At 58.9% G+C, this 12,859-nt stretch overlaps 1 protein-coding gene across 5 annotated transcripts; it reads left to right on the top strand.

The window, feature by feature from the left end:
• The first annotated feature begins 2,959 nt into the window (after positions 1-2,959).
• Positions 2,960-12,761, top strand: E4F1 (E4F transcription factor 1). Of its 5 annotated transcripts, none has more exons than XM_019713142.2 (14): positions 2,960-3,222; positions 5,664-5,815; positions 6,796-6,901; positions 9,213-9,406; positions 9,501-9,621; positions 9,719-9,871; positions 9,960-10,129; positions 10,448-10,657; positions 10,905-11,010; positions 11,156-11,373; positions 11,595-11,793; positions 11,873-12,015; positions 12,088-12,150; positions 12,230-12,761. In XM_019713142.2, exons 1-14 carry the CDS (start codon positions 3,066-3,068, stop codon positions 12,584-12,586), a joined length of 2,349 nt encoding a protein of 782 aa, XP_019568701.2. In that variant the 5' UTR covers positions 2,960-3,065; the 3' UTR covers positions 12,587-12,761. The 5 variants fall into 5 exon arrangements, with proteins under 5 accessions (XP_019568701.2, XP_019568700.2, XP_074178923.1 ...); XM_019713141.2 differs by having other exon boundaries at positions 10,902-11,010; XM_074322821.1 differs by having other exon boundaries at positions 3,086-3,222; positions 5,653-5,815; positions 10,902-11,010.
• The last annotated feature ends 98 nt before the right edge of the window (positions 12,762-12,859 follow it).

The raw sequence follows: 12,859 nt of genomic DNA, 5'->3' as shown, positions 1-12,859 counted from the left end.
TGGTACACTAACCAGAATGGGAAACACTGCTGCTGTCCAGCCATGGGCTGGTTTGTACAATACTTGCCAGGTTGCCTTGGTTTACTGTGCGCTCAGTAAACATCTAGGCACGGAGTGCTGCTGCTTACCTGCATTACCTTTTTGGAATCACAGGACAGCCCTGAGAGGCAGGGGCTATTAGTATCCCTATTTATAGATTAGAAAACTGAACCACGGAGAGTCACCAGCTGGACAACACAGAGTTGGGATTAAACTCAGCTGACCCCAAAACTGCAACTGTTTGGTTTAACAGCTCTTGTAGGTTGTAGGAATTGAGCCGGCATAGTGGGAGAGGTGGAATGGTCAGTCTTGAGACAGAGGACAAGGTCCTGGAGATGACAGGGAAATGACAGGGGGGAACTGACCTTGGGTGAAGTGCCCTGCACACAGTAGGTGCTCAGTTTTTACTTGCAAATGGATGGAGCCAGGGTCGCCCCCAAGTGTGGAAGCTGTAGTGCAAGTAGAATGGGGCATGGATGTAGGTGGTACAAGAATGACACTATTTAATCTTAATAGCATTTCATGTATTTAAATTGTATTAGGAAATACAAGTAGCCATTGAATCTGAGTTGTCACAGATGTTATCACTTCTGATGAGCTAAGCAAAAAAGTAGGGTTACTGAAAAAAGACTCAAGTGGCAAAAAAATTTGGATACAACCTAAATATTTTTCAGCATAGGATTGGTTAAATAAAAGTTCACCCAAGGAATGGAGATTGAGCAGCCATCACAAAAGATGATGGAGTTCCTGTCAGGCTCTGGCCACAGAAAGTCAACACAGTATCAACTATAAAATACATAGTGTGCAGTTGGAACCCACGCTGAGGGCAGGGCAAAAAAGGAGGCCATCTGGGGGAGGGAGGAGTCTGGTCTCCCTGCCTGTCCCTGGCCATTCTTCCTTCCAGTAACCTTATGCCAGTTCACTCCTGTGTCTGTTGGTTTGCCTGGGCTCCATGGAGGCAGGGCCCAGAATTCACCAGTCAGGATGCCCTTTTCTGACCCCCAGGGAGTAATCAAGCAGGAGCCATGGCCTGCCCCTAGCAACTCTGTTCCACAGGGTCTTGAGCACACAGCAGGGCAGACTCTCTGTCTCCCTGGGCCAGCTTCTCCTCATGTCCACCCACAATCAAGCTGTCCTGCCCTTGAAATCCTCCCCACTCCAGTCCTCTGGGGGGGCCACATCTGTGTCTCTGATGCTGTCTTCCCCATTACTCCTCAGCACATCTGCAAGTGAGGTATCCTCCTCGGCCTCCCTTCCCAGAAGCCCCCTAGCTCCCATGTGCTCCGCAAGCCACCAACTGCTCCTCCTTCCTTTTGTCCCTCTTAGAGACCATCCATCCTGGATCTTCCTGCCTCTGTTGTGGCCCTGAGGTCCTTTTCCTGCACGGCAGTCAGAGCAATACCTCTGAAACGCTGTCACTTCCTCTGCTTAATATCCTGCAATGGTGAGCAAGCAGCCTACAGAAAGCAGCCCCATTGTTATCCTAGTCTGACCTCCAGTTCTGACCTGTGCTTCACACATCCCAGCTCCTGCCAGGTCAAGGGCCCTCAGTTTCCCAGCTGGGCAGCCCCAACATGGAGACAATCTCTGCTCGGTCCCTTCCCAGGGCAGAGCTGCCCACTCTCTGTCTGGGCCCTCTTCCAAGCAGATTGGACTTCCTGGAGGGGACCAGGTCTGATCCATTTGAGTTTCTGGCATCCAGCATTCGGCTAGGCCACAGAAAATAACTAAGCCAGAAGAGCAAGCCCTGTGGGTTTCCAGCCCATGGCTCTGGAAAGACCTGGGTTACTCTCCAGTCTGCCCTTGGGAAAGTGTCCTATCAGTTCTTTGCCTCAGTTTCTTCCTCTTCAAAGTGAGGATAATTGGTGTCTTAAATGAGAAAATCCTGTAAAGCACTTAGCTTGAAAGAGCTAATTAAATATTACCTTAGGAATAAAAGGAACTTGTCTGAGCATGTTCATGGCAGCACTATTCACAGCAGTAGAAAAGGTGGAAAGTACCCACCTGTAATGAAATGAATGGTGACCTAGCCATATAATGGAATATTATTCAGCCATAAAAAGCAATGAAGTACTGATACATGCTAAAACCTGGATGAACCTCGAAAACATTATGCTAAACGAAAAGAAGCCAGATGCAAAAACCACATGTGTATTTCTGTTTATATGAAACGTCCATAAAAGGTAAATCCAGAGACAAAAAGTGGTTGCCAGGGGTTGGGGTAAAGGGAGAATGCGGAGCGACTGCTAATGGGTACAGGTGTTCTTTTGGAACGACCACAATGTCCCGAAACTAGATGGTAGTGATGGTTGCACAACATTGTGAATGTACTACACGTCACTAATGATAAACTTGACGTGTATTTATCACAACTTAAAAAATATACAAAATAATAAAAGGCTTAGTAAAGCTACCTGTGAGCCATCCCAAACCCGGTTCTTTTCCCATGACCCAGGCAATCATCAAGGGATGTTCTGAACCTGAGTGGGTCTGGGGACGGAGAGCACCACACTACCGGTTTGAGTTGGGGCAGTGTTTCCGCAGCCGGCCCTCTCCAGCTCAGATCCCGGTGGGGCGCCCGCAGCCGCAGCACCCGCTCGGGGCTGGCCTAGTTACACCACCCGTACCCTTTGCACTTTCCTCCCGCTCTCAGGTTCGGGAAGCTGGAACCCAGCCCTTTCCTGGCCCCGCCTCAGCACTCCGTTTCGGGGGCATGGTCACGCCCTCGCCGCGCTAAGTTACGCCCCGCAGGCCCTTCCCTGGACCCGCACCACCGCCTGTCAGTCCTCTCCACCGTAACCACGCCACTCAAAAGCCCCGCCCCATCATCGCTCTGGGTGAGTGTGGCCCCGCCTCCGCGGCTCCAGGCCACACCCTCCGGCTGCCCTTCACCACCTGTCCATCAAACTCACCATGGCCCTGCCCCTCCATCCTCCGCTCTTCGTCCTCTCTCGCAAGCCTTGGCGCGGCCCGTTGTTATGACGACACGGTCGTAAATCCGCCATCTTCCTGCGGCGCGTTGCGACATGGAAGGCGCGATGGCAGTGCGGGTGACGGCCGCGCATACGGCAGAAGCCCGGGCCGAAGCCAGGCGGGAAGCGGGCGAGGGCGGGGTCGCGGCGGCAGCGGCAGCCTTGGCCCCTGGCAGCTTCCTCGGCCTCCCCGCGTCCTTTAGCGAGGAAGGTAACAGGGCCGGACCGGGCGGGGCGCGGCCAGTGTGGGGACGGCTCAGCCGGAGCTGGCAGAAGCTCGGCTGGCCTGAGCTGCGGGCGCGTCACACTCTCCCAGACCCGGATTCCTTGCGGACCTTCCAGGTCCACAGGGCACCCCTCAAAGCCCTCCACGAGTCCCCGGTTTCCTCTGACCCTCGGGCCTCTCCTGTGGGGCGCCCGTGACCCCCGTGGGCTCCAGTGCTCATTCACAGATGCCCAAGCCGCTGGGGCTGTCCGTGTAGACCTCCACGATTGCCTCCACTGCCAGCCCTGCCCTCTCAGCCCCGAGCCCGGCCCCCGTCTGCTTCCATGGTTGGTCACGGCCCTGCCCTTCTCTGGGCCCCCTCCCACTGCACCTGACAGGCCGCTAGGGCCCTGGCGAGGGTGGGTGTGGCTGGGGGCGCCAGGAGGACGGGGCCTCGGGTTTCTCCAAGCTCTGGGCTGGCCCCTGGGGAGGAGAGCTGGTGCACTGCAGCCAGCCTGCAGGTTCTGTCCCAGACCTGCCACTGTCTAGCTATTTGATGCTGAGCAGGTGACCACATACGCCTCTGAGCCTCCGTTTCCCATTACAAAATGGGGATCCTGCCGCTGATAATCATGTGTCGACCACTTACCTGCATTAGATGTTTTCATCCTCAAACCAACCCCGGATGCTACTGTTATTATTATTCCCACTTTGTGGATGAGGAGTATTGAGGTTAAAAAATGTGAAAGTGACCAGGTCACCTAGAAATGGATTAGGTGATGTCAAGACTGTGACCCCTCAGCACACCCCTTTAACTTCTGGGTTCTGCCACCTCATAGAACGGTGGTGAGGATGACAATACAGCATGTATGTAAATCGATGAGAACAGTGCTGGGACACACTGAGGGCTCATTCACAGGGACACTGATAACTTTGGAGATAGAACTTGGGTCTCTGCCCTCCGAGCTTGTGTCATGAGGCTGTAGACTGGGCCAGACAGGAGGGCATTGGCTTGATATTGGGGTGGTGGTCTTTGTCCCCACAACAGTCACGTTCTCGGTACATTTTTTTCTTGCTCCAGGTTCAGGAGGGGCAGTGCCACTGGGGGCAGGGCCAACCTGAAGAAGGGTCTCTTTGGAGGTTGCTAGGCTTGCCCATGGCTTATCTCAGTGTCACATGGGCTGGGTGTGTCCCCTTCTGTGGTAAGAGTATCTTCAGCTGCCACAACCTGAGTCTGAGCGGCAACTCAGACTCAATGAATGGGCTGGGAGGGTTAAGAAGGGGGTGGACACTTCAGTGCTTGGCTTGTGACTGTGAGCCATCTTGAAAGGGACTGCCCTCTGTCAGGTGGCCTGTGGGAGAGTCATGGCTATGGTTTGGCTCTTTGTTTGCTCATTAATTCAACAGACATTTACCACGCCCCTTCTGTGTGCTAGGTCTGGGTTTGACCTTGGTGTAGGACTGCATGTGAGGTGGTGGGAACTGGCGGGCGTTTATGGAAGCAGAAGGAACACCTCCCCACCCTTTTGTCTAAACAGCAGGGCCTCTAGATTAGACTCGCACGTTCAGGTTCTGACCCCAGCGCTCACCAGTTGGGTGGCTTTGAGTCTCAAGTTGTTTTTCTTGAGTGGGAATAGTCCTCTGCCTCTCCCCAGGGTGCTGGCAGGATTTGTGAGGTGCCTGGCATGTATGTGGTAGGGATTCAGTGAGCAGGAGGTCTCTCCTGCAGGACGTGGGGCAGACACTGGCTAGTCAGCCCGGATAGGGAGGGGCTCAGGTGCGATGGTCCTGAGTCGTGGAGCCCCTCTGAAAAGTTCTACCTTCAGCATCTACAGCAGAGCAGGGAGGTGCTGCCTGTTTGGAACCAAGGAAGCACTAAGTGAGAAAAGAGTGGTCATGGGTCAGGGCGCCTGCTCTCCTGTGTTTGTCAAGGGCTGGCCTCTCAGTCAGAGCCCTGTGGGCACCAGTATCCTCCCCCCACTGTATTCTGCACACGTGCACTGGGTCAGCCCATTTTACAGATGAGGAAACAGACCCAGACATGGTCACTGAGGTGCCAGGGCACATGCAAACCTCATAAACCCTGGTCCTGCATTGTCCCCAAACCAGCTTGGGCAAATCCTTCTGCCTCCTAGCAGCTCCCTGGGTCTCCCTCCCCCTCTCTCTGAAGTGGGGGCTTTGGGCACTACAGTCTCATTGGATCCCTGTAGCCTGAGTGTATGGTTAGGGCCACCTCCTGCTGTTGCTGCTCTCCCTGGGGTGGGTGCCACCTCTGCAGACCTCCAGAGGATGAGGCCTGGTACCCGGGTACCCGGGCCCCTAAGAGTGTTCCCAGCCCATCTGGGAGGGCTGGGGAAGGGGCCTCTGGTTCTGATGCCACCCTCGGCGTGGATTTGGCCTGGGGCTGGAGGCCCTGCCAAGCCCCACTAACTGCAGGCTAGTTACAGATGAGGACGACATGCACAGATGCGGCCGCTGCCAGGCGGAGTTCACCGCCCTGGAGGACTTCGTTCAGCACAAGCTCCAGAAGGTCTGTCAGCGGGCTTCTCAGGAGACCCTGCCTGCCACCCCTGCGGCGACTGCGCTGCTGGGCCAGGAGGTGAGCCCCCCCCCACCTGCGAACACACACACGCAGACGCATGTGCTGACCCCCCTCCTTGGGCTCACGTGATAGCAGGAGGAAGAGGAGGTGGCGTGCTGGCACAGACCTGTGCAGCGGCTTCCCTGTGACATGGGGGCAGGCAGAGGACAAGCCTCTGGTTGTGGGTGAGGGAGGGTCTGGCCCTGCCACCAAGGGCCTGGTGGTACTCTGGGGTTTCCTGGATGGCCCAGCCTCATCGGCAACCTCTGGCCAAGGTCTGTGCAGTGGGGGCCCGGGGGCCCTCCTTTCTTGGAGCCCAGGGGTCTGTCCTGGTTCAGGAGTATCATGGTGGCTTTTGTCCTTTGGGCCTGTCTCTTGTCCTATACACACAGTTCCTGGGGATCCCACAAACAGAGCGTGGCTTTATGGGTCTCACCACCATGTCTTAAAAAGGGCCGACTTTGCTGGGCCCCGTGCATGCCCGGGGCTGTTCCCACACAGTGAAGGTCCATAGCGCCCCTGCATGCTGGGCACGCTTGTCACCCTTCCTGCAGAGAAGTGGGAAAGGTGGCTCTGAGAGAAGTCATTTGCCTCAGGTCACCACAGGGAGCGGCCCAGAGCACAGTGGGCCCAGAGTTGTCTCACTCTGACCCTCTCCTCCAAGAATGTCCCCAGCCCCACACCCCCAGGCCCTTGTGCCTGACTCCTGGTTGGGGCTGGTGGGTTTAGGTGCTGGAGCTCTCGTCACTTCCTCCTGGAGTCCTTCCCATGGGTGCTTGGTGCTCTGTGCTCCCCAGTAACCAGAGGCATTAGGGTGATGGGGCTGACCCCCTGGGCCAGGCTGGGAGTTGGGTTCAGAATGGTTCTGTTGGCGAAGCTGAGAGCCCCCACCCCCAGCCATCCTGCATGGACAGAAACCCAAGCCCGTGCTCACCAACCCAAGGCAGCTCTGGAGCCCTCCAGATGAGTCCCCTCTGTCCCTTGTCCCGCATTGGTAGGTGGTCCCGGCAGCAGCAGGCCCAGAGGAGCCCATCACTGTGGCCCACATCGTTGTAGAGACAGCTGCTCTAACGGCAGACATCAGCCACACACCCGAGATCGTTGGTAAGCTGGCACGGCCCCACTGGAGCTGTCTACTGGTGGCTCTCAACGGTGAGGTGTCGCTGACCTGGTGGCCATCTGTGCTCCGGGCTGGAGGCTGGGGACCTCTGCTGCCCATGCCCCTCTGCTCTCCCGAGATCAGAGCCTGGCCTAGGAGGGCCTGAGGCCTCGTGCGTACCTTCCGCAGGCAGGACCGCAGGAAGAGCGGGCTTTGGGCACCAGGCTCGGCCCCGCTAGCAAAGGGGAAGCACCTGGCCTGTGGCCTTGGGCAGCCCTAGGGTACGCCGGGGCCTTGGGGAGTCCTCACTGTGTGCTGCTTCCCTAGACTGCTTCTGACCTGGTCCTTCTGGAATCTTCCCCACTTCTGCCATCCCCCAGCTTCCTGTTCCCTGCCCCACAGTTGGCTCTGGAGGGTCAGGGTGGGGTATTATGGGATGCACCTGCTCCTCCAGCTTGGCCCTGACCTGCTCTCTGCCCTTGGCCTTCACCTCCCCAGTGCTTACTCCCTCACATGTGGCAACTCCTGCCCTAATTCTCACAAGGCTTTTATGAGCATACAACGCCAAGTCAGCTTCTTTGATGGTGTTTTTAAAGTTAAAGTGCCTCCTGATGTGCAGTAGGGGAGGGGATGTTGAAAGGTCTAGATGGGGTCACACATTCATTAATTGGGGATAGGCCAGCTTGCGTGGGGTGGGGGCATCCAAAGGACACCCCGGGGCTGGGGCAGGTGGAGGGAGCCGGGGGCTGGGTGTGCGCACAGCAGAGGAGGGCGGCTGCGTTGGGCCTGATGCCCTGGGAGGTTGGGAAGGGAATGGTGGTTACCTGGGGCACCTGCTGGGCACTGGCCTTGGCAGGTGTGTGAGTGGGCTGGGCAGATGGACAGGAAGCAGTTTGGGGCAACAGGTAGAACTTGACCTTGGGAAACCCTTGGGACCAGCTGGGGCAGGAAGCAGAGGTGGAGGAAGCGTGGGGGAGGGGAACCTCAGAGCAGGCTTTTCTGCCAAGGTCCCACCTCAGGGAGGCATCTGGACACCTGTCCTTATCTCCATGTTGTCTTTCCCCCTGACATTCCTGTGGACGGATGTTCACCTGGTGCCACTCTGGGATAGGAATGTTGTCATGTGGGAGGTGGGGCCGTGCTCCAGCCCTGGCGTGGCGTTTGGTTTCTGGGGTAGGTGGTGTCATACAGGAAAGCAGGTTTCCTGGGTTTGGGTTGCAGCCACGGGCTCCAGACCCCTTCCCACCCCCCCCACCTCCACCTGGCCCGCAGCCCACATCTGTGGCTCAGCAGCTGTGAGGGCTCCTCTCAGGCACCTCTGCTTCTTTCATACCCTTGGAAGTTGCCCCCTTTGCAGGCATCCTGGGTGCCCCAAATGTGCCCGTGGTGTTAACTGCTCAGTGGTCCAGGGTCGGCCAGAGTCCTAAACCACCAGTTGCCAGTGTCCTAGGGCTGGGGGTTCTGTCTCCTCCCTGGGCTGGGGGACATGGTCAGTGGGGGCTGCTGGGACTGCATGGGGGCTGGATACCCACTCCTGTCTCTTCTCGGGAAACAAACTTGGATTTTGCTTGTTCCCCCTTCCCTGACCCCTTGGTCTGCTGTGCCTGTCCTTTTGTAAGGTCTCTGCTGGGGTGGAGGAAAGATAAAGTGTCAGACGTGCCAGTCAGAGCCCAGATGAGAGATGCCCTGAATTGTTTCTGAGTCAAGCGCTTCCATTCTGTTTGGAGAGAATGGCTTGTCAAAACACAGTGCCATCATGATGGAGAAGTCTTCTAAACAGTGGCTTCACAAGCATTTCCCACTGTCATTTTTATGAGCAGAAATTGTGAAGTGTGTTTACAACTTGGCTTTGCACATTGTCAGATTTCTTCAATACCCGCAGGAGGTGCAAAAGCCTAGCTTCCTTCCTCAGGCTGTCCCAGGTGTCTGGAGCATTCACTCTCCCAGGCCAGGTCCTTCGCCTGCCTGCTTCAAAACAGATGCCAGAGGGCCACCCTGGAGGCATTTCCTCCTTACGAGTGCGTGAGCCGGGGCAGCGAGCAGGCCAGATGGCAGAGATGGGCTGGCCTGTCTGCTGCCTTTGCGCCAAGCTCTCTGTTCCCCTTAGAGGTGGCAGGACCCCTCTAGTCCTGTGCTCCTCTTGGCTTAGGGGAAGGGGCATCTGCTCGCAGTGGTTTCCCCATTGGACACACACTGGCGGCCTGGAGCTTCTCTGGGCAGCTCCACTGTTCCGCCAGCAGCGTCCCTGGTCTGGGATACCAGGAAGCCGCAGGGCCCTCAGTATCCCAAGGCTCAGGCTGACCCACTTCTCTTTAGGCAGTGGACACATCAAAGAGGTCATTGTGGCTGCTGAGGCAGAGGCAGGCGACAGCGAGATGGCAGAGGCCCTAGGCAGCCCTGACCGCCAGGGGCCCGGGCTGGCTGGGCAAGGTGAGCAGGCGCAGGTCAAGCTGCTGGTGAACAAGGATGGCCGCTACGTGTGTGAGCTATGTCACAAGACCTTTAAGACGGTGAGCCCGCAACCTCGGGCTGTGCCAGCTAAGGGGGCCAGGCTTTGTGCCCAGGGAGGTTCCTGAGCCACGCTGCCCTCCCCTCCTCCCACAGGGCAGCATCCTCAAGGCCCACATGGTCACCCACAGCAGTCGCAAGGACCACGAGTGCAAGCTGTGCGGGGCCTCCTTCCGGACCAAGGGCTCACTCATCCGGCACCACCGGCGCCACACAGGTGAGCGACCTGGGGCACCCCTGCCTCCTGGCGGAGGGGGGGTTGGGGGGCGAGGCTGTGCCTTCCACACCTGAGGCTGACTCCATTCTCTCTATAGATGAGCGCCCCTATAAGTGTGCCAAGTGTGGGAAGAGCTTCCGGGAGTCGGGTGCGCTGACCAGGCACCTCAAGTCTCTTACCCCATGCACAGAAAAAATCCGCTTCAGCATGAGCAAGGATGTGGTGGTCGGTAAAGAGGACACGCCTGCAGGTCAGCGTGGTGTGGGCTCCCTGGCCCAGCCCTGGAGCTGCCGGGTCAGAGGATTTTCTTCAAGGACTCTCTTGGTTCTGCCTTAAAGGGTCTGGTGCCTCCACCGTGGGGACCGTTACATCGTCATCGGCGACAGGCGAGTCCATGGAGACATCGCCCGTGATTCACCTGGTGACAGATGCCAAGGGCACCGTCATACACGAAGTCCATGTCCAGATGCAAGAGCTTCCCCTGGGCATGAAAGCCCTGGCCCCGGAGGTGGGGGCTGGCTGGGGGAATGGCCTCTCTGCTCAGTGTCAGGCTCTGTCCTGGGCACTGGCTCCAGTGGGAACCGGACTGACCTGGGCCTGCCTTCCTGCTGCTCGTCTGGTTGCAGGGCAGACGGGAGACCAGTGGCTGCCAGGGGGCAGGGAGGGGTGCATTAACCGGGCCATGGGCCTCCAGGGGCCATTCCTGAGTGAGGATGTGGGGTGTGCGCAGTGGTCCTAGGCTGCTTGGGTCTGCCCTATGTGGTGGGTACAGGTGGGTCCCATGTGCCACGCCACCTGGCCAACCTCCCTCTGTCTGCCTCCGCAGCCCCCAGGCCCTGAGGAGCTTGCCTGTTCCAGTGAGGACGGTCGGGAGAACTTGCTGCACCAGGCCATGCAGAACTCGGGCATTGTTCTTGAGCGGGTCTCTGGGGAGGAAGGGACCCTGGAGCCAGCCCCTCCTGCCACGTCCAGTCCCCAGCCCCTGGGAGACGGTCCCCCAGAACTGCCACTGCTGGAGGTGGAGCAGGTGGAGACAGTAGGTGTCTGTGTTGCTGGTGTGCCCCTTTCTGGGTGCTGAACCTCAGGTGTACGCTGGCCTGGCCTCTGGCGTCCTCGCTGTTCTCCCTGTGGTCACTTTCTGCAGTGACTTTGGCCCCTGAACCATTTACCCCTGGGCCCGAGATGGAGAGCCTGCCAAGGTGGCAGTGCTTTGGGTCTTTCCTTGGTGCTGCTGGGGCGCAGGCTGCAGTGGGTTCTGGAGGTGTGCTGTGGTCTCCCAGCAGGTGGCCACTGAGGCCTCAGCTGTGCCCAGGACGCACCTGTGCCCTCAGTGCAGTGAGACCTTCCCAACGGCGGCTACCCTGGAGGCCCACAAAAGGGGCCACGCAGGTGGGTGGCAAGAGGGTGGGCCGCTGGGCAGTGGATGGCCTGTGGGTGACCGGATGCCTCCTTGGGCAGTGGGCAGGCAGCAGGCTGTTAGGGTGGGGCCCTTGGGGTGGTGGTAGGCCTGGCTTGATGATGCGTGCGGCCTCAGGGCCGAAGCTGTTCACATGTGCACAGTGTGGCAAGGCCTTCCCCAAAGCCTACCTGCTCAAGAAGCACCAGAAAGTGCATGTGCACGAGCGCCGCTTCCGCTGTGGGGACTGTGGGAAGCTCTACAAGACCATTGCCCATGTCCGTGGCCACCGGCGCGTCCACTCCGATGAGCGACCCTACCCCTGTCCTGAGTGCGGCAAGCGCTACAAGACCAAGGTGGGCCCTTTGGCCCTGGCTCCTGGCCTGTGATTCCCCCACCCACTGACCCTCGCCCTGGGCCAGATTCATCCCATTCCTGCCCCAGCTCTCCCTCGTCACCCCCTTGTCCCCAGCCTGGCCCCTCCCCTCGGCCCATGAATCCTGCCCCCTCCCTGGTGCCAGAGGGCAGCCTGAGTCGTGGCTGAGGCCAGGATGGCCCTGATGGTGGGTCTCCCCAGAATGCCCAGCAGGTGCACTTCCGGACACACCTGGAGGAGAAGCCGCACGTGTGCCCGTTCTGCAGCCGAGGCTTTCGGGAGAAGGGCTCACTCGTGCGGCACGTGCGGCACCACACGGGCGAGAAGCCCTTCAAGTGCTACAAGTGTGGCCGTGGCTTCGCTGAGCATGGCACGCTCAACCGGCACCTGCGCACCAAAGGTTGGGGCTGGTGGGAGGGGGCGAGGGAGGACAGGCCGCCAGCCCTGCCCAGCCCTGACCAACCCCCCCCCCACCACAGGGGGCTGCCTGCTGGAGGTGGAGGAGCTGCTAGTGTCTGAGGAGAGCCCCACAGCAGCCACCACCGTCCTCGCCGAGGACCCGCACACGGTGTTGGTCGAGTTCTCATCCGTGGTGGCCGACACCCAGGAGTACATCATTGAGGTGGCTTTGGGGCCGCTGGGACTGGGCTGGGGCCCCGGGGCCGGCAAGGCTGACCTCTGACTCTCTGTCCAGGCCACCGAGGACGACACCGAGATAAGTGAAGCCACAGAGATCATTGAGGGCACCCAGACAGAGGTGAGGGGCTGGGGAGGATGGGGCGGGGCAGCCCGGCACCCTCCCCCACACTGTGGGCTGAGCTGTGAGCCCCCCACAGGTGGACAGCCACATCATGAAGGTGGTGCAGCAAATCGTGCACCAGGCCAGCGCGGGCCACCAGATCATCGTGCAGAACGTGACCATGGACCAGGAGGCAGGGCTGGGTCCGGAGGCGGCTGCCGCCGACACCATCACCATCGCCACCCCTGAGAGCCTGACGGAGCAGGTGGCCATGACGCTGGCCTCAGCCATCAGCGAGGGCACTGTGCTCACGGCCCGTGCAGGTGCAAATGGCGCCGAGCAGGCCACCGTGACCATGGTTTCATCGGAGGACATTGAGATCCTGGAGCACACAGGCGAGCTGGTCATCTCCTCGCCAGAGGGCCAGCTCGAGGTGCAGACTGTCATCGTCTAGCGTTGGCACCTCTAGGGTTCCGCTGGGCTGGGCTGGGGCACGGGCAAGGACCTGAGGCACTCTGCTCACCCCTACCTGGCCTGGTATGGAGGACACGGGGCACAGAATTCAGATGTTCAGAGATATGGGAGTATAAATACGTTTTTGTTGCTTTACAATAAAACATGAAAACACACCACTTGTGATGTTGCAGCAGGGGCAGCCTTGGGCACTGGTACCACTGCCCTGGCAGGTTCCCTGGTGGCAGCACCTGCCTTCCCGGGACACCCTCTG

Source organism: Rhinolophus sinicus, linkage group LG18, assembly GCF_036562045.2.
Source record: "Rhinolophus sinicus isolate RSC01 linkage group LG18, ASM3656204v1, whole genome shotgun sequence".
In the NCBI taxonomy this organism is placed as follows: domain Eukaryota; kingdom Metazoa; phylum Chordata; class Mammalia; order Chiroptera; family Rhinolophidae; genus Rhinolophus; species Rhinolophus sinicus.
This window is presented reverse-complemented; position numbering and strand designations above follow the sequence as displayed.

Excerpts from the sequence above, each read along its gene's own strand:
- E4F1 (XM_019713141.2), top strand. The coding sequence starts at position 3,066 with ATGGAAGGCGCGATGGCAGTGCGGGTGACGGCCGCGCATACGGCAGAA. Across the intron at positions 5,816-6,795 it reads CTGCGCTGCTGGGCCAGGAG|GTGGTCCCGGCAGCAGCAGG; the intron begins GTGAGCCCCCCC and ends CCGCATTGGTAG. Across the intron at positions 10,130-10,447 it reads TGAAAGCCCTGGCCCCGGAG|CCCCCAGGCCCTGAGGAGCT; the intron begins GTGGGGGCTGGC and ends CTGCCTCCGCAG.